The sequence below is a fragment of the Cornus florida genome, unplaced genomic scaffold, assembly GCF_030987335.1.
Source record: "Cornus florida cultivar Cherokee Brave unplaced genomic scaffold, ASM3098733v1 CherokeeBrave_3.0.0_Hap2_Chr04, whole genome shotgun sequence".
Taxonomy (NCBI): domain Eukaryota; kingdom Viridiplantae; phylum Streptophyta; class Magnoliopsida; order Cornales; family Cornaceae; genus Cornus; species Cornus florida.
In genome coordinates, this window is record NW_026775574.1 from 81,451,495 (window position 1) to 81,472,057 (window position 20,563).

General features: G+C 34.4%; 2 protein-coding genes across 2 annotated transcripts; both read right to left on the reverse strand.

Moving 5' to 3' along the window:
* Nucleotides 1–669: 669 nt before the first annotated feature.
* LOC132303655 (G-type lectin S-receptor-like serine/threonine-protein kinase CES101) lies at nucleotides 670–11,886 on the reverse strand. Its single transcript, XM_059800996.1, has 6 exons — nucleotides 11,777–11,886; nucleotides 11,385–11,596; nucleotides 11,029–11,239; nucleotides 10,711–10,948; nucleotides 1,136–1,283; nucleotides 670–1,016 (listed from the first exon to the last, which is right to left on the reverse strand). Exons 1-6 carry the CDS (start codon nucleotides 11,811–11,813, stop codon nucleotides 708–710), a joined length of 1,155 nt encoding a protein of 384 aa, XP_059656979.1. The 5' UTR covers nucleotides 11,814–11,886; the 3' UTR covers nucleotides 670–707.
* Nucleotides 11,887–12,122: 236 nt separating this feature from the next.
* On the reverse strand, nucleotides 12,123–13,214 carry LOC132305212 (G-type lectin S-receptor-like serine/threonine-protein kinase At2g19130). The gene has a single exon (XM_059802885.1). It carries the CDS (start codon nucleotides 13,212–13,214, stop codon nucleotides 12,123–12,125), a length of 1,092 nt encoding a protein of 363 aa, XP_059658868.1.
* Nucleotides 13,215–20,563: the final 7,349 nt, after the last annotated feature.

Sequence of the window (20,563 nt, forward strand, 5' to 3'; positions counted from 1 at the left end):
ACATCATAACCATTACATTTTGAACGTTGTGAGACAATTCGATCTATATCAGGTGTGTGGGGGGTGTTAAGAGCATTGAGAGGACCTTTCTTAAGTACGAGTACTTGATTTTCGTGTTAGAATTTTAGAAGAAGATTCAGGCCTTACAGCTCTACTTTTCAGTGGTTAAAATATGCGTTGCCAAGATGGAACCTTGAAGTCTTACAGACTAGTTGAGTTGAATCATACTCAATACCTGTGGCTTAGGAGAGTTTACAAGTCTATGAACGGATTACTTGTCCAAAAAAAAAAAAAAAAAAAGAAGATGGAACCTTGACTTTAAATAGTTTAAAAATAGAATATTTTTCTTTAATTTCTTCATATTATAGAGACCTTTTCTTGTAATATAGGAAGAAAAATTGGAGAGGTTTGGGTGTAATGTGTGGGGAGGCATCAATTAGACATTCAGATGGGCCTGTGGTGGTGACCAACATGACATCTAAACTTTCCAATTTCAAATACTTTCAAAGCAAGCAAATCCTAGGGATAGCTTTTAAAAGCTGCTATAGCTAGATAAAACTATAAAAGAATCAATATCACACTCCGAAAATAAATAATAAACAAAGCATACAGAGATACAGTATATCAAATCTAAGAGAACAATCAAACAGATGAAGATTTCTATTTGAAAAAAAAAAAAAAATGTCTTAGAATATGATATGAGATTGTCATCTGGCCTCAATAATTGAAAGTGTTACATTATTTACTGAACAGTTTTCAACATTACTAAGTGACGGATTTGTGTTCATCACACTTCGGCAAGTAAAAAATGCAGGTTCCTTGGTTAGTGGTAGAACTGAATATTCATTGCTAAGCATTGAGACAACGTCAGATATGGTAGGTCGGTCTTGAGCATTTCCTTGGACACATAGAAGACCTATGTTAATATATCTCAAGAATGTAGTAGCAGAGGCAGCATTACCCAATATTGGGTCCATCAACTCCATCCCTCTATCAGCACTATGCAACTCCCATGCCTGAAACATTCAATTATATAATTTATAAACACCTTGTACAGTTAAATCTTAAATCATCAATTTTGATACATAAAAGAAGTTAAAAGAAAAAGAAAAGGACAGGTATGTTAGCTGCTTACATATCCAAGGAGGTGAAGAGAGTCATTGTGATGAAAAATAGTATTTTTCTTCCCACTCACAATCTCAAGCAACAATACTCCGAAGCTAAACACATCAGATTTTATGGAGAAAAGATCTTGCATTGCATATTCAGGAGACATATACCCACTAAATATTAACATATAACAAAATTAGTTTGAGTAACTCGCAATAGATCTGTTGCCCAAGGATTGACTCTATAGGGGGGGTTTTTTTTTTTTTTTTTTTTTGGCAATTTATAAATATGATTACTATCTAGCCTCTTAAAATAATTATGCAATAACCAAATGAACTAGATAATCAAATCAACGCATAAAAGTAAAAGAGATAGGGAAGAGAAATTGCAAACAATGACTCGGCGATTTTAGCGAGGTTCAGAAACTCCTACTCCTCGGCTCAAGACTCCTCTTGAGACTTCCCAATCCACTATGGCTTCTCTTTACGGGTGGAGAGCAAACCTTTACATGAAGCAACTCCTTGCTTTAGCTTGCTAAGAGAACAACCTTCCCTTAGTCTTCCTTTGGGTCACACCAACCCGGTGGGTCAAACCAACCCTTACAATAGATAGTAACACATACAAGAAGTACAAGAAATCTCTCAAAGATAGATGTACAAATTTTATCTCACAACTAGAGTATTGATGAATATAAGTGAAGCTCAAACTCTATGAATGAAATGATTGAGAGAAGATGATGTAAGTGAAGAATAAAAGCTCTTAAAACTCAATAGGATCTTTTAAGTATGGAATAGAGCAAAAGCTCTTTGAATCCTTGGTTGAATCTCTCAAGTAAGTATATAAATGAATGAGAGAGATGAAGAGAAAATGTGAGAACAAAAGCTCTCTTTAATGCCTAATAAGGTCTCTCAAGTATTGGCTCTCTTGCATTTTTTCTACAATGTCCAAACATTATGTATTTATAGCCCCATTGAAGATTATAGCCGTTTGGGGGCAAGAATGTAAAGTCCCATGAAGACAAATGGTCAAAACAGCCGTTGGAGATTCAAATTCCTTAGAAGAGTCGGCTCTTTAAATAATTGGAGGAGGCTCCAATAAATGGGAGGTGGCTCCAATAACTGGGAGGCGGCTCTAATCCATGAAATGCATTCTACGACATAAGTTTTGGCTACTGGAGTGCAAAGAGCAGGCTCCTATATTTGGGAGGTGGCTCCTATATGAAAAAATGGGTTCTACGCCTACTAGAGTCCCAAGAGCCGGCTCCTATAAAATGGGAGGCGGCTCCAATTGACAGAAATGAGCTGCTTCTAATTTTGAATTGGACAGAAAATAGCATGACTTCAAATGGATATAACTCAGTCCATGAAACTCCAAATGAGGTGAAATTTGAGTCTAAAATCAAGAGCTCGAAGTCAGCTTTATAATGCACCTAGACTTACTTAAAAACTCCAACTACAAAAATAGTTAAAGTAGTTTTAGTATAGGCTGGTCTGAAATTCTTTTGGGCTGTAAATTGCTTCTTTTGAGATAACCATCTTTTTAGCACCTAGGACTTTGATGAATGGTTCAATTTAGTTTAAGACCTATTTCTAAGAGTCTAGGGACATATGGAGATGATAAATTTCAAGTGCATTGTGTCCTAGAGTCATTTACCAAATTATGGCAACAAAGGCTTTAAAGTTGAAATATTAAGTTCAATGCCTTTTCCTTTTCTTTCTAGACACCAAAGTAAATCTTATGATTAATGTGCATGGTCCTAGCATTTCTAACTTAAGTTGTGAGTTCTTTCAAAGCTTATACAAGCTTGAACTAACCCTTTCTTAGCAAAGACTTCATATGACAATATCTATGAATGAAGTGCAAAGTCTATTACTAAGGATATAAGAATATGTGAATGATGATAATATGCATGATCCTATAGAGATGAGCTTCAAATGGATTCATAAATACTTTGACATTGAATCCAAAACACTCACCATCCTATCTACCCCTTTTCTTCATGCATTGTCCATGATCGTTTAGGCTTGAGGTAGTATTGCTTTCTTTCTTCCTTTGAGTTGCTTTCTTGCTCATTGAAGTCCAAGCTACCTTTGGACATTGCATTTTGTTCCTTGCAACTTCATGTCTTCATTGTATCCATTTCTTTCCTTTATGTGATCTTGAATAATGGAATACTTTGAATGATCTTTGGTGCTTTATTGAGGTCATTCTTTGAATGTGAATAATCTATATAACACTCAATGTAAACATTAGTCCTTAAACACCATTAATGGTTTGTTATCATCAAAACACCTAGATTGTCATTGGATGAAATCCTTAAGGTCAACAATCTCCCCCTTTTTGATGATGACAAAACATTGATGTGTTCATAAGCAAATGGAGTAGCATTTGAAAAACGCTCCCCCTATCAAAGTGCATTCATTGAACATGGCATGCTTGATATATCACTATAAAATGGCATGCTTGATATATCATTATAAAATGGCATGCTTGATATATCATAAATCATTTTAGATCATTTAACACATCACATTTCTCTCCCCCTTTAGCATCTCAAAAAGGTGGGAGGTCAAAGCATCTTCTTTTAGTATTGATCATTTAGCATAGAGAATTGACATGGTGACGTAATGATAATCAAGAATTGGCAGTAGTAGTTGTTACTATAATATGTTTTAGGATGAAACATATAAACAATTATATCATAAGAGGCCAATTTCATTGACAACATGAGTTCGAATCATCATTTAAGGTTCATGTCATATACAAAAGTATACATAATCAAACATGAAACAAAAATGAAGCATAAACTAGAATAAGCCTAAAGGCAAACAACCTTTTAGAGGCAAATTTTAGAACTCAAGACTACTTCTATCCTAATATATTTCTTCACATTTGATATCCTCAAAAAAAAAGGGAAATATCATCAAAGTCATGAAAGTTCATAGGAATGAATCTAATGACCAAAAAGTCATTTTGTAGCATGCTTGTCAATTTCAAGATAAGTCAATGAAGCTTAGTAAAACATGCAATATTCATTCACAAGAGATTACTAATAATCTCCCCCTATCAATATGCTTCCATTTACATCATATATTATTCAAAGATTATGCAACTAATTGAACAATGAAGCAATGTATTTCAAAATAAGTGCACAATAGCCTTTTCTTCTTCAAAACCCTCAACTTCACCTCTCAAGGGTAAGTTTGTAATTTAGCCTCTAGGACCACCCAAACACTGCTCCCCCAGTCTTCAATATGCCAAATACACTTGCTTATAAATTCAGAACAAATTATATAGCAAGGTATGATATATATTAAGCTCACAGCAGCACTATTAGAACCAAAAACCACAAATCTCAGTTTTATCAAGCACTGCCTTAGAAGACACAAACACTTCAACAGCCAAGGACTCCCTCAGCTTGAAAATAATTTATTAAAATTTTTCTATAGCTAAGACAAATTATATCAACAAGGGCTTAACACTGCAGCTAATAAAATAACAAAATAATAACTCACAGTAGGTGCAATTTGCTACACCTATAACTTTATGGTTTGAGGGGTAAAATAGTCAACTTCTCTTTTGTCAAAGGTTCCCTCAGCTTGACATAGATGAAATACACTTATACTGAAGCTTGGACATAATTTAGGATCAATGAATCAATAATTTATAGCACAAAAAGGGCAGCAAACAACAGCTTGCAGCAGGTGAATTTGCTGCACCTGTTACCTTTAGGTTTTAGAGGGCAAATCTATAATTTCGTGGCTGGTCCTTCTTGAATTTAGCTCCCACAGCTGAATTTCATCATATAACACTTGCTCACATCATTGCCTCTCAGATTATAGCAAGGTTTCATCACTATAAAGCCCAAAATCAACATATATACCAGATTTTTGCTGCAGCACTGTTATAAGGGTATTTTTGGTTTTTCACCACTTCAAAATTTTGGATTATGGTTCTCTCAAGTGTATATTAACTATATATTCATGCTCAAATGAGTAGCACAACAATCACAGTAATATAATGCATTTTCAACATCCAAACCAGCCTTGCAAAACTACTATAAGCTAAAACATGTGTGGTTCAAGGTACAAAACTAGTGTAGGTCACTCCTTAGTTCAAAACTCAACATTGATAGCCTTAAAATAACATTTTAATCATGCTTAGATGTTTAAAAATCATAGCATAGCAAGATTATGACAATATATACTCAGCTCCAGAAACTTAAACCAAAAAATAACCAAAGCTTGAGGTTTGAGATATAGAAATTAATACCAGCTGCAATATGTAGTCCTAAGCCCCTCCAACAGTTGTATATCACCAAGTTATGTGTGCTCAGACCTTGTTCAACCTTTAAAAGTGTCCACAGCAAAATTTGAATCACCTCAGCCTCTCTTTTCACAAGAAAATCAGCACCAATCAGCATTATTATTCATCTTCAAACTGTACACGCATGCTAAAGCTATACGCAGATCAAATTCATCTCTCTTGGCAGATTAAACACTCAGAAAAATATCTTTCTTTGGTCCCTCGAGTGTTCTTCATTTCAGCTCACTTTCAATTGAAATGCTCAAAACAAGATGAAGCCCCAAGTCAGTTTTGCTCTCTAGAATTTCAGGTGAGAACTCACATGATGAAGTGCCGAGAGTAATATAAAGAGATTTAGTTGATTGGAGCCGGCTCAAGGAAAATTGGAGCCGGCTCTTAGTTTTTGGAGCCGGCTCAAGGAAAATTGGAGCCGGCTCTTAATTTCTTTTGGAGCCGGCTCTTGGAGTTTTTTTGGAGCCGGCTCTTTTGAGCTTTTGAAAGATCCTGAGACATAATGTTTGTATGCAGGTTTGGGGAGCTGGCTCATGAATTTTGTTGATCCGGCTCTTATTCTTTATAGAGGCGGCTCTTATTTAGATTAGAGTCGGCTCTGCTACTGCTACTTCACTGCATGACATTCTGCTCTGTGATCATACCAATTTTCCTTCTGAGTAAACAAAATCTATCCTCTTGGAGTGGTTTTGTGAAGATGTCAGCCAATTGTTTTTCGTATTCACAACTATAAGATCAATGTCGCCCTTAGAAACATGATCCCTGAGAAAATGGTACCTAATTTCTATATGCTTTGACCTTAAATGCTGAATAAGATTTTTAGAAATGCATATTACACTTGAATTATCACATTTGTCATCTAAGCTAGAACAAAATGTTATTTGAATAATCTTATTCCCGAGACTAAATTGTCAAATAGATATATAAATTTTATTTTTATGATGCTTAAGGAGTTTTAATCCTTAGAAGAGTTCATGTTAACTCAACATGCTAATTTAAATCATTTTGCATGCTAGTGCATTTGTCAATTCAATATGTATGTATGCTTATGGCAAAATACAATCCAAAGAACGTATATGAAATGAGTAACAATTGAGTGGAAGGCATAATTTCATAAATGGATCATAACGTAATTCCATGTGCATTATCCATGATCAAATTTAAGAATTGATATGAAGAATAAGATTCTTCTTAAGTAGGCAAAAAATGAATTAAGTGCCCCATTTTTTAAATCCTTGAAGGATTCAACAATTAAAGAAGAGCTTTCCTTTCCAAAGATAAATTTCATTTTCAAAGAGTGTTAGCTTATGGGAAGGTAAGTTCCTTCTTAAGATTCACACTTTTTAAAGTGATTTTCTTTGAATTCAAGTGAAAATCTTCAAATGCAATTTCAAATAATGTAATACATGAACAATTATTTTACAATCAATGAGGGCATGTATAAAGACAAATTGCATAAATAATGAGTAATTGTACCAAGAAGATAAAAATTCTATAATGCACATAATCTTCAATGGTCTAGTATAATTCTCATTTCAAGGATTCTTCATATAGAATACATTTTCATTTTTGATGCTCATAGATGATTTCAACATATCATGGAAGTATATAGACAAGCAATTTTGAGTATGAAAATATCCTTTAGCATTTACCGATTACCTTGCCTTTGGAGTTCTTCCAAGGAGAGATGCTTCCTTCGTAATCCTTTAATCAAGAAGATGAAATCAAGTAACCCTACAAGGAAAGGTTACATATTCTCCTTTTGGTACCCAAATCTTTTTGGGTCCATATAAGTTAGGCAATGGAACATAAGTTCCTTTTGAAACCCAAATCCTCTTAGTCTTTATCCTCTTTCTAAATGGACAATTTTGAATTATATGTCCAAAATAATTTCATGTAGGATATTGAAAAGAACTTTTGTCCAATGAATCATTTAAGAACTTTCTCTTTTTCAATAAATATGCATCTTTAATATAAGGATCATATACAATCTCATTTTTGTAAAAGACATTTCTTTGATTACTAGGCATAGTACTCAAGTGTTCCTTTTCTTTGGTACACTTTACTAATATGTCATTTTGATCATTAATGATTTTCTTTAAAGACTCATTTTTAATTTGAATCTTTTCTAATTCTTGCACAAGATAATGATTTTCCTTTTTCAGAGAGTCATTTTCCATTTGAACTTTTTCATGTCTTTGAGAGAGATCAAGGTTTTCCTTTTTAAATGAAGCACATTTAACAAGCACCTTTTCTAGCACACTTTGTAACTCTTTAAATGCATCAAGTAATTCATTGTGTGCATCAACTAGTTCATTATAAGAGGCTTCTAAATCAAAAAAATTCTGATTAGAATCTACCTCATCTTCATTGGCCATGAGACAAAGTTTGTCCAACTCTTTGATGCCATTTGCTTCTCTGCTAGACGCTTGGAGAACTATACTCATCTTTTGAGTTGCTTCATTTTCTTCACTATAAGAAGAAGAGTAAGTCCTACTAAGAAAATTCAAATGATTAGTAATGTTAGAAGAACAAGAATGCATCTCACAACTTGATTCATTTTCATTTATGATGGAAGATACATCTTTTTCAATAAGCATAGGCATATATGATTCCTTACCACTAATTGATCCTCCATATGCTAATTCAAGTGAGTTCCAAATTTCTTTAGCCGTTTTACAAAAGATAATTTTGTTGAACTTATTTTTGCTTAATGCACAATAAAGATAACATGTGGCTAAAGCATTACATTGAACTAATCTATGATCATTTTCATCCCATTCACTTTTTTATTTAGGATTTTCATACCTTCAATAACTTTAGTTGGGATATGATCACCATTTTCAATAGCTTTCCATGAGTCAATATTAATACCTTTTAGAAAAGCTCTTATTCTAATTTTCCAATAGATATAATCATTTCCATCAAAACAAGGTGGTTTATCAATGGGATAACCTTCTAAGTGTGTGATACTACTATTGTTGGCCATGATCGTACTCTAAGATGGTTAAGTCCTTTAATAGATTTTAGGCTCTGATACTAATTGTTGCCCAAGGATTGACTCTAGAGGGGGGGTGAATAGAGTCAATGGCCAATTTTTTTATTTTTTTATTTTATTTTTTTTATTTTATTTTTTTTTTTTTGCAATTTATAAATATGATTACTATCTAGTCTCTTAAAATAATTATGCAATAACCAAATGAACTAGATAATCAAATCAACGCATAAAAGTAAAAGAGATAGGGAAGAGAAATTGCAAACAATGACTCGGCGATTTTAGCGAGGTTCAGAAACTCCTACTCCTCGGCTCAAGACCCCTCTTGAGACTTCCCAATCCACTACGACTTCTCCTTACGGGTGGAGAGCAAACCTTTACATGAAGCAACTCCTTGCTTTAGCTTGCTAAGAGAACAACCTTCCCTTAGTCTTCCTTTGGGTCACACCAACCCGGTGGGTCAAACCAACCCTTACAATAGATAGTAACACATACAAGAAGTACAAGAAATCTCTCAAAGATAGATGTACAAATTTTAGCTCACAACTAGAGTATTGATGAATATAAGTGAAGCTCAAACTCTATGAATGAAATGATTGAGAGAAGATGATGTAAGTGAAGAATAAAAGCTCTTAAAACTCAATAGGATCTTTTAAGTATGGAATAGAGCAAAAGCTCTTTGAATCCTTGGTTGAATCTCTCAAGTAAGTATATAAATGAATGAGAGAGATGAAGAGAAAATGTGAGAACAAAAGCTCTCTTTAATGCCTAATAAGGTCTCTCAAGTATTGGCTCTCTTGCATTTTTTCTACAATGTCCAAACATTATGTATTTATAGCCCCATTGAAGATTATAGCCGTTTGGGGGCAAGAATGTAAAGTCCCATGAAGACAAATGGTCAAAACAGTCGTTGGAGATTCAAATTCCTTAGAAGAGCCGGCTTTTTAAAAAATTGGAGGAGGCTCCAATAAATGGGAGGCGGCTCCAATAACTGGGAGGTGGCTCCAATCCATGAAATGCATTCTACGACATAAGTTTTGGCTACTGGAGTGCAAAGAGCAGGCTCCTATATTTAGGAGGCGGCTCCAATAAAAATGGGAGGCGGCTCGTATATGAAAAAATGGGTTCTACGCCTACTAGAGTCCCAAAGCCGGCTCCTATAAAATGGGAGGCGGCTCCAATTGACAGAAATGAGCTGCTCCTAATTTTGAATTGGACAGAAAATAGCATGACTTCAAATGAATATAACTCAGTCCATGAAACTCCAAATGAGGTGAAATTTGAGTCTAAAATCAAGAGCTCGAAGTCAGCTTTATAATGCACCTAGACTTACTTAAAAACTCCAACTACAAAAATAGTTATAGTAGTTTTAGTATAGGCTGGTCTGAAATTCTTTTGGGCTGTAAATTGCTTCTTTTGAGATAACCATCTTTTTAGCACCTAGGACTTTGATGAATGGTTCAATTTAGTTCAAGACCTATTTCTAAGAGTCTAGGGACATATGGAGATGATAAATTTCAAGTGCATTGTGTCCTAGAGTCATTTACCAAATTATGGCAACAAAGGCTTTAAAGATGAAATATTAAGTTCAATGCCTTTTCCTTTTCTTTCTAGACACCAAAGTAAATCTTATGATTAATGTGCATGGTCCTAGCATTTCTAGCTTAAGTTGTGAGTTCTTTCAAAGCTTATACAAGCTTGAACTAACCCTTTCTTAGCAAAGACTTCATATGACAATATCTATGAATGAAGTGCAAAGTCTATTACTAAGGATATAGGAATATGTGAATGATGATAATATGCATGATCCTATAGAGATGAGCTTCAAATGGATTCATAAATACTTTGACATTGAATCCAAAACACTCACCATTCTATCTACCCCTTTTCTTCATGCATTGTCCATGATCGTTTAGGCTTGAGGTAGTATTGCTTTCTTTCTTCCTTTGAGTTGCTTTCTTGCTCATTGAAGTCCAAACTACCTTTGGACATTGCATTTTGTTCCTTACAACTTCATGTCTTCATTGTATCCATTTCTTTCCTTTATGTGATCTTGAATAATGGAATACTTTGAATGATCTTTGGTGCTTCATTGAGGTCATTCTTTGAATGTGAATAATCTATATAACACTCAATGTAAACATTAGTCCTTAAACACCATTAATGGTTCGTTATCATCAAAACACCTAGATTGTTATTGGATGAAATCCTTAAGGTCAACAAGATCTTCTCTAATGTATTATATATAAGTTGTTTATGTGTTAACAAAGGAGTTTTCTTTTACTTACTAAGTTCCAACAATACGGTTTGTGCTTGTTTGTGATTCATTAACACCAAAAATTGTTGCCATGCCAAAATCTGATATTTTGAGTTTCATTTCACTATCTAACAAAATATTACTGGCCTTTAGATCTCTATGAATTATTCGAAGCCTTGAATATTGATGTAGGTAAAGAAGTCCTTGAGCAATCCCTTCAATGATGCGAATGCGTGTCGTCCAATCTAATATTCCTTGTTGGTTTGGATCTGCCTTGAATTATACTATAATGATCATATTGAACATATACCTAAATTTAAACATAGATTAAATACAGAAAAACACTTACCAAATAGGAAGAAATCCAAACTTTTATTGGGCATATATTCGTAGATTAATATGCTTTCATCTGGCTCAATGCAGCAACCCAAGAGTTTAACAAGATTCTGATGCTGGAGTTTGGCTATCAATATTGTCTCATTTTTGAACTCCTGGAGCCCTTGTCCAGATCTTCCCGAAAGCCTTTTCACAGCTATTTCTTGTCCCTTGACTAATTTACCCTGTTTGAGGACAAGAGAGGCCAATCATTTCACTAAATAATATGATTAAAGTCAAAATGAATAGTTTTCAACATTAATTTTGGAGGGTTCCCAAATTGTCATTGGTTCTAAGGAAAAACACTTTAGTTTATATCTTTAACCTTACCTTGTAAACAGGTCCAAAACCTCCCTCTCCGAGCTTATTTGCTATGGAGAAGTTACCCGTTGCGGTAGAGACACTCGCAAAGCTAAACAATGGCAACTCAACATCCTTCTTCCCAGTTCTCGATAGATTATTTCCAATGTTTGTCTCAGCAGCTGCATTAGCACTAGCACTAAAATCAAATAATAATAAGTCCTCACTTGAATCTTCCTCTCCTGTTGATAGCAGAACAACAAGCCATTGTCAGTTATATGGAAATCACAATTTCTGAAAGACACTAAGCTCCTGAAGTTTACAATTTGTGGTACACGCTTAATCCAAGTCAATTCTAATATATGTATCCTTAAATGTTGCTTTTAAATATGGGCTCAAACTTTTGTGGCAACAACTTATACCCTTTTGTTTGAGCTTTCTCCAGATTAGATAGCACATGAGCCACCAGACATAAATACTGTTAGCGAAACCGGCACTGTTATGATCACCTTCAAGTGCTTCCTGTCACCTGAAATGGGCATATGCTAGAATCACAATTCAAAACACAAATACTATATAATTTACAGAAAGACAATCATTATTGAGTAGAAGTCACGTTTATTTATTGCATTTTGCAGCCACATACCTCGAGCATTTGGAATCTCAGAAGCTGCTAATTTGAGAGAGAGATCTTGTTTAGTATTGCTTCCATCTGAGAGTTGTTGCCGATTCAGTAAATCCCCTTCCCATACTAAACATCCACTGCTATTATAAGCATAAGCTGTGCAAAAGCAATTTTCCATGCAAGCTAAGGCTCCTATCAAGAAGTACTATTGAATTTTCTGGCAATTTTATGTTTTGAATTTTCAAAAATCTATCGGTCATCCCATTGGTATAAGTACCATTTTGGCACTGCAATGGTGTCTTTCTCACACAACCATCTGACCAATCATTTAGCTTTGTGTCTTCAATTGAGTATGGCTCAAAACCTTGCAAACATTCACAGGTTAACATCGAGAGATTGCCTTTAGATATGCCAAATGTCCCGCAAAAATCATAAACCTGACCAGGGAGGGGTTGAGCCCAAAAATAACCCGAATGCCAATGGCCACCAAACCATGCTGCAATCCTGAGTTGTCCTGACATAGTCATCACAAATCTTAGTAACACAGAAGTATTCAGATTAGAATATGTGAGGTAGCTTTCGTTTTCATTTGATATAAAATTGGTACGGAATAAAGAATTCCCCCATTCAGGAACAGAGCTAAATATATCCCCATTCCAAACTCCAGTGCTCCAATACCTTCTGGACTTGTTCCACCCTATAAAATATTGATTTCTTTCATCTGGATCTATCCCGAATGAATACCTACCTGGAGTAGGATCTTCTGAATTTTTCCACGAAGTTAGGACCTGAGTTTTGCCCGTATGTTTATTAATGCCAAGCTTTGCACCAGACAGCAATGTATCTGTTGGGTGATCAAAACTCTGCCAATATATTTTAGATGGATTTATAACATTTCTAACTACAAAATTTCCATCATCTTGAAGCACTGCTTCAGTGAAGTTTGGCGTTGGTGACACAAAATTTGTTGACCAAATTTGATTTCTAGAAAAATTGGTAAGCAGGACTAAATTACCATCTCTAGAGAATGCAAGGTTTGCAGAAGACGGATAAGAAAACATTTGTTCTGTGTTAGCTACCCAAACTATAATCTGTGCAGTAAAACTTTTATACCATATGCCAAGATAGGTGTTAGTTGAAGTACTGAAGAAACCCAATTCAAAAATGCTACCTTGAGACACCAGGGTCTGACCTACTGAGAGAGACTGATCCATTGAAAGCGTATCACCTCCCATAGAGAAACCGGGCTTGTGTAACAGGAACAGGATCAGAAAACATAGGAAGAACCATGGTCTTGTTAAGGTGCCACTGTCCCTCATTAAATCTCAATTAACAAAAAAAATGAGTGAGAAGGAGAAGAGACCACCAAATAGATAATATATCTTACCAAAAAATGTTTCATACAACTATATCTACATATACACATTTCACAAACTTAAATACTCTTACCTCCCCTCATCTTCACAGTCAATGCCTCTTGATCGAAATTACCTTACTTTTCTTACATGAATTTGTGTCCACACGGCTCTCTCGTGTTGGAAATTTTTATATATATATAAATAATAAAAATTATTTATAGTCATACGCACTACGTTTTCTAAAATAGGATTGCAATATGATTATTGATACTTGATGGATTGTATTGTACTTTCCAATTTGGTGGGCTAATTGGGAGTATGGTGACTTAAGTATGTTTAGAAGTCATCCCTGTTGTTATATATAAGGGTTTTACATCATTGGATTGGAATTTGGAATCCTTTCCTGTTGTACTAGTGAAAACGACTTCATTTAGTGTGTTTATGGAATTCTAAAAATAAATGTGTTGAAATTACAAATTAAGCGTCTCCAATTAAATGTGTTAAATCTATATAAACTTTAAAAGGTATATATATTAAGGATTAACTGCAATAAACCGTCTCCAATTGCATGTACCCTCAAAACTAAATTTTTTTACTAAAGTATTCTCAAATTACCACATTTTGCAACAAGCGTCCGAATCCTGTGTCATAAAGTTTGGTGTTATAGTGGCAGTGTAGTAATTTTTAACACTATTAATTCAATTTTCAACACCTTTACGGCTATTTTTTTCAGTCAAATATAATTTGTTAAAAATCATGGTGTTGAGAAGTATATAACACTACTAAAGCACAAGAATTACAGTAGAGAATCCAGGCTCTTGTAGTAAAAGGCCTAAGTTAATTACCTGCGGGGTAAATTCAATTAAAAGACAAAAATGTGTTAAATCTTTATAAATGTGTTAAATCTATATAAACTTTAATATACATATATATATATATATATATATATATATATTTAGGGTTAATTGCAATAAACAGTCTCCAACTGCATGTAACCTCATAACTAAATTTTTTACAACAAAAGTTCTTAAATTACCACTTTTTGCAACAAGCGCCCGAATCATGTGTCATAAATTTTGGTGTTCCATGTAGTGCCGTTATAGTAATTTTTAACACCATTAAATCTATTTCATCACATTTACATCTTTTTTTTCAGTCAATTATAGTTTGTTAAAATTCTTTGTGTTGAAAAGTATATAACACGATTAAAGCACAAGAATTACAGGAGAGAATCCGGGCTCTTGTAGTAAAAGGCCCAAGTTACATGCAGGGTAAATTTAATTTGACGTAAGTAGTAGCCATAAATTTGTTCACAAGAAACGAGTTAATTTGAATCTACAAAGTAAGGAGTCTTGAATTCATAAAATAAGAAATAACTTCAGAGAAATCTGATATTATATTACTATTATGATTAAATGATTCAAAAGGAAACTAATTGTAACATGAATCCAAATTAAATACAAAAACCTAATCCTGAAAGGATATTAATACTCAAAAATAAGATTAAAAATAGTGTTTCTCTAAAATGATGAGAAAATAGAGAAAGAAACCTAATAAAATAAAACTACTAAATCAAAAAATGAATACAATCCGAGTTCGTTTAGACAACAAACAAATTTTTTTAATATTCTGCAGGCTTCCTATAAGACAGAAAAATCTCGTCTTGAGGCCCTAAACGATGGTATTTCATTGAAAAACAGGTTACGTCACGGCGTAGTGGTGAGTCTTGCTCATTGAACCATTTCCAGTCAAAAAAACTCTCATGTCGGGTAAAAAATAGACACTTCGGGATCAACCCAGAAAGTCTTTCAGCATACCCGTTTGGCCCCCTAGTGGTCCAAACGGGCTATAAAGGCTTCAATCAGTTTTACATTATAATTAGAAGACAAAAATGTGCTCTCTGTACTCTAAAAATGGCCTAATTCTCTACTCCTACTGTAGTTTAAAGAAATAGGATTAGTCCATATCCAAATTTTCTGATTTGTCACAGTAATAAACCAAGCAAAGATTGTGCCTTTCTTCAGCATACCATTAAATTATTTATTCCATTGTATAGCAGAAGATCAAATGTTTATGTATAGCAAGTATGTAATTAGATTGTTGGAAACTTACCTTTGGCAAAAAAAAAATTTAAGTTGATCATACTCTCTATTGATGCTCCTAGCAATTGAGAAGCTTATCTTCATCTCATTCACCGGCATCACGTGCAGTGCTGCTGAGGTTCTATGCATCAAACATTAGACTGGACCTGACGGTGATGATTGAGCCATTCGTGAGGGTGTAATTGGGTAGGGAACAAGGGCGTTTGTAATGTCTCGGATTTTTCTAGAATTTTTTATATTTATATTTATTTATTTTTTCATAAATTATTTTGCGTGCCATGTGGGTCCCAGTGTTGTTTTCCATTTGCATGTATTTATTAGTTTATGTGATAATGTGTTATATATGTGTATACATATGTATGTTTATATGTGACTTTTGGTGGGATATGATATTTTGTGGCATGGCAAGTGAATAAGCGAGCCTTAGAGGGCATTTTTGGTATTTGAGTGTTGGGTGAACTTTTGACCCAATGTAGGCCGCTTATTTTGAATGAGGATAGGGTCAACTTATGACCAAAATCTCATTTCTCCCACACTCTCTCTCGTCCACTCTCTCTCCCTCCTCATTTTTTCTTTTTTCCATTTTCTACCATTTCACACACAAACCTAGAGATTTGATCCACTTGGGGTAAGATTTAGACAAAGAGCAAGAAGGGAAGTTGGCTCTACTCGACAAGGGCTATGTTTTTATATCGGTCTTGCACACATTGGGTGGATTTCAAGTTTTAGATCTAGGAGTTTGAGTTACATCATTTGAGGTAGGGGTGTTTAATTAATTTTGCTTTGCCTTCATTTTGAGTTTCTTGTTTTGATTCTATGCTTAAATATGCGCAAATTGATGATTTAGAAGTTGAAATGATGCCTTTATGTTTCTTGATGAAACTATGTTATTGTCACGACCCAAACCCGGGGGTCCAAACCATTATCCAGGTCCTTAACCAAACCTGAGGTCATTTAGGGCAATACAGTCATTTTCCAAGGTTAGAATGTAATTAGTACATCCTCCGGATTAGCCAAAAATGGACAAAGGAGGAGAATAGATGAAAATGGGAAACAATAGGAATTGGTTGACTTGTACAGGTCAAATGTCGACCGGTTCAGCTAAATTGGTAAACCGGTTTGGCTCTGCACTTGAAATTTGGTTATATTGAGATACCGGTCGATGCTTGATACCCCACACATTGATCGGTTTGTGTCTCTTATGCCTTAAAGGTTGGTTGATGGTTTAAGTCCCCGACATTCTTACTTGGTCCATTTGTAACCTTAATCATAGTCTAAATATGCCTCAAAAACTTAAATTTGATTGTATACAATGTAATTAAACATCCTAATAATCATTAAATGAGCTTGGTACATTATATATGATCAAAATGGATACGGTTACATCATAACATGGCATATGGCTTTACAAAAGGATTAGAAATTCCTAATAAGACTGCAAAATGCAAAAGAATGGTCTCGAAACCATCTCTAACCACAAAACGAATTCAAGTAGCCATTGGATACAATTTGGAGACAAAATAAATACATTCATCATTACATATCTTAAAACGTTAAATATTACATGATTCAAAAGACTAAGTGTCTAGTCTACAAAATAAGGTTCTCAAGTGTCATCACATAAGAGGATGAGGGTCGTTAATGACCTATTTCCCGATTCCTGAAAAATGATAGTAAAGGGGTGAACACAACGGCCAGTGGGAGGTGCTTAAAACTTACTCCTTAATGATCAAGTGAATCACATACAAGGAATGGGGTATAGAAAAAGGGTATGGTTAATTTAAGGAGAATAGACCAAATAATCACCATCATATGAATCCAAACATAATCAATAAAATGCAATACAATGTCAATGTCTAACCCAATTTCCAAAATCTTTACCAACACAACAACCATCAAACTGTAAATGTAACCTGGTCGGAGGTGATTCCCCGGCGCCATGAGAGAAGGATTGGTTAACTATCCTTGACCTAAGGTAACTCCTTAGCGTTATTTGGGGCCTAGGTAACTCAATCACGCATAGGGCAGTCTACCTACGTTCCCTTTAGGTTCCATTAACGTCACATAGATAAGGTAACTCCTTGCCATCCAATTTTCGCAAAATTTCTTTTAAAACCTTTTAAAATCAATTTCTCTTTTGAAAACAAATTTTCCTTTTTCCTCACCAAATACTAATGCATGAATGTTTCATGTATTGCAACATCATGCCAATATGAAACTCATACATTAACTACCATCATACTTGCATGCTTTGGAAGTAGGTAATACAACAATTCTCATGTTATCAACTACACAACCATAACATTTTAAACATATAAAGCATGTAGTCAATTAATTCAAACATACATCTTTACAATACTTCAATTAAACAAGCAAATCAACACATTTACCGCATAGAATACAGTTATCATGCTTTACATATAAAAACCCTAATAACTATAAACAAAGTTCGCAATTTAACATGCTATAAACACAATACAAGGAAGTTAACTCACAAAAACCAAAGGATATAGGCTTTAGAAATGTAATGTTTCCGATTTTCGACATTTTTCATTTTTTGAATTTTTTTTGATTTTTTGAGGGTATTTTCGTCTTTTCTCGTTTTACGTGCTGGATACCATGGGGTGTGCTGGGTGTGTTAGAGTGTTAGTTACGATATTTCTTTGAGTTCAGGACTCTTGGAAATGCATTGGTTGCTATTTCGACATTTTTCTATTTTTCGGGCTGAGAGGTCCGAGGTGGGACCTGTTACCGGGGTCATTGTGCACGGGAGTTGTGTCATGGATTCATTGCGTTTCATGCATTGTTATTTTGTGCATAAGTTAATTATTTAAATGCTTATTATGGTTGTAAAATGATTTGTTTATATATATATATATATATATATATATATATATATGTTAAAGTTATAAGACATTTATAAGGCATAAAACGCACTCTTTTTATTTATCATCACAAATGATCATAAGGTCATTTACAAACCTTATTTCTCTTCCTCTGAATGTCAGTTTCTCTCTGTTCTCGGTACACACTTTTTTCTTCTTTTTTTTTCTTTTCTAATTGTGAGCTTTAATCTCTTCTAGCTTTGAGAATTTGGCTTTGCCACTTAAAGCAAAGTTAGAGAGCTCGTTGAGGCCGTCGTTTTGATAGGAGCCAATCTCTGTTTGGCTACCAATTGGGAATTCAAAAATTGGGCATTTTTAGGAATTTTTCACCAATTTGAGGTAAGGGTGCTCTAATCCACTATCTCTTGGATTTCTTGTGAATTATCCCCTTTAATTTGACATTAAGCACGCTTAATTTTAATTATTTTGATTGTGTTTGTTAGGGTTATTTGTATTTAAAGTGATAAATGTGTGCAATGTGTTAATTGAACTTATTAGTATAATGATTTTCATTTTGGTAAAGAAACATGCTTAGTGTTGGTATGTTGTATGTTTTATGATTTTAATTACAATAAAATTTTATGTTATAATTATGAAAATAAATGTTTAGAGCTCCCTATCAAGAATGTCATGACGATGTAGATGGAATATGTGAATATTTTAGTATTGAATTGGAATTTAGAAGCATGAAGCATTCATGCATTCATTGGGAAGGAAAAAGGGAAAAAAATGTTTTAAAAACAAATGAAATTGTTTTAGGAAAAAAAAAAAATGTTTTCGAAAAGTGTTTGCGAAAACCGGACGCCTAGGAGTCCTAGTGGTCCGCAGCGTTAGTGTGGTCTAGAGGGGACTAGGGAGAGACCCTAGCGTGGTTGAGCTACCTAGGCCGGATACGATGCCTTGGAGTTGCCTTGTGGTCGTGGATAGTTAGCCAATCCACCTCTCGTGAAGCCTTGGAATCGCCTTGGTTCGGATTACACTAACGGTTTGAAAAGGTGAAATGGTATTGTTTTGGAAATGGGGAGCGACATTTCATGGCATGGCATATTATTGGCATATATTGCACACTTGGTAGTCGGATAACTTGTGTATGTATTTGTTGATATTATTACTATTTTAATTGTTTCCCGAGGCATGATCCGTTCACTTGTATTCTATTCATTATGTGGGTTTACGGGGTCATAAGAGGTGTGTCTTAGACACTTCCTATTGAGCGGTTGGCTCACCCCATTATTTTAATATTTTCAAGACACGAGAAAGATGTGGCAGACGATGATCCACCACAAGTTTAGACAGGACTGGAGATCTATAAATTGTTATCTTTTGTATTAGAACTTTAATATTTTGTTAATGTAATCTTGACTATTTTGTAAGACTTTAGTATAATTTGTACAATGTTGTAAATTATAAACTTTTAATTTCAACTATATTTCATGGACTGTAACTTGATGTAATTAAAGTGCGTTCCTTGTAAAAGATTATGGGACTAGGTAGTGGACTGGTGTTTCCATATTGGGATGAGTTGGAGGAACGGGACTCTTTTTATATGTATGTGTTGATATTGAGAATGTTGTATATTATTTGCATTGTGCATTGGGACAAGATATATTAGTTTTTAGGCCAAGTGAGGCTATTGCATTTATATGTATTTCAGCAGGTCATAGTAGGACTTTTTTAGCAGAGGTTATGCCGAATTATTTTATTTTATTTTTATTTATTTATTTTTGGTACCATCGACCGGTATCTTTTTGGGTCATTACAAATTTGTTATCAAAGCAATGGTTTGAATACCATTAGGACGACGAGTAGAGGCCTACCTAGGATTGCATGGGAAGTTGAATTTTATGTTTATATGCTTACGTGTTAAGGTGTTTAATTCTTTGAAAAGCATGTCTAACTGCTTAATTGCTTAACTACTTATGTGCTTACATGCTAAGTGTTTAAAGTTGATGTATATTATTATCATGATCATGTTCATCATTAGTTGGGTATTCTGGGAGTATGGTATGTGTTTATGTGTTTCCATTTTAGTTAAGTTATTCGTGTGTGGACTCTGTTCTCGTGCGTATTTTAGTGTCAATGTTTTTAACTCATTTCCTTTTTCTTATAGCGTCATGCCACCAAGAAGGGATCCTTGGGAGAGTTCTAGCTACAATCCCAAGGAGAGGGATCAGGAACAGGGTGAGGAAAATGTGTTGTTGTAGGATTTGGCCCTACCAAGAGGAGGACAAGCAAGGGG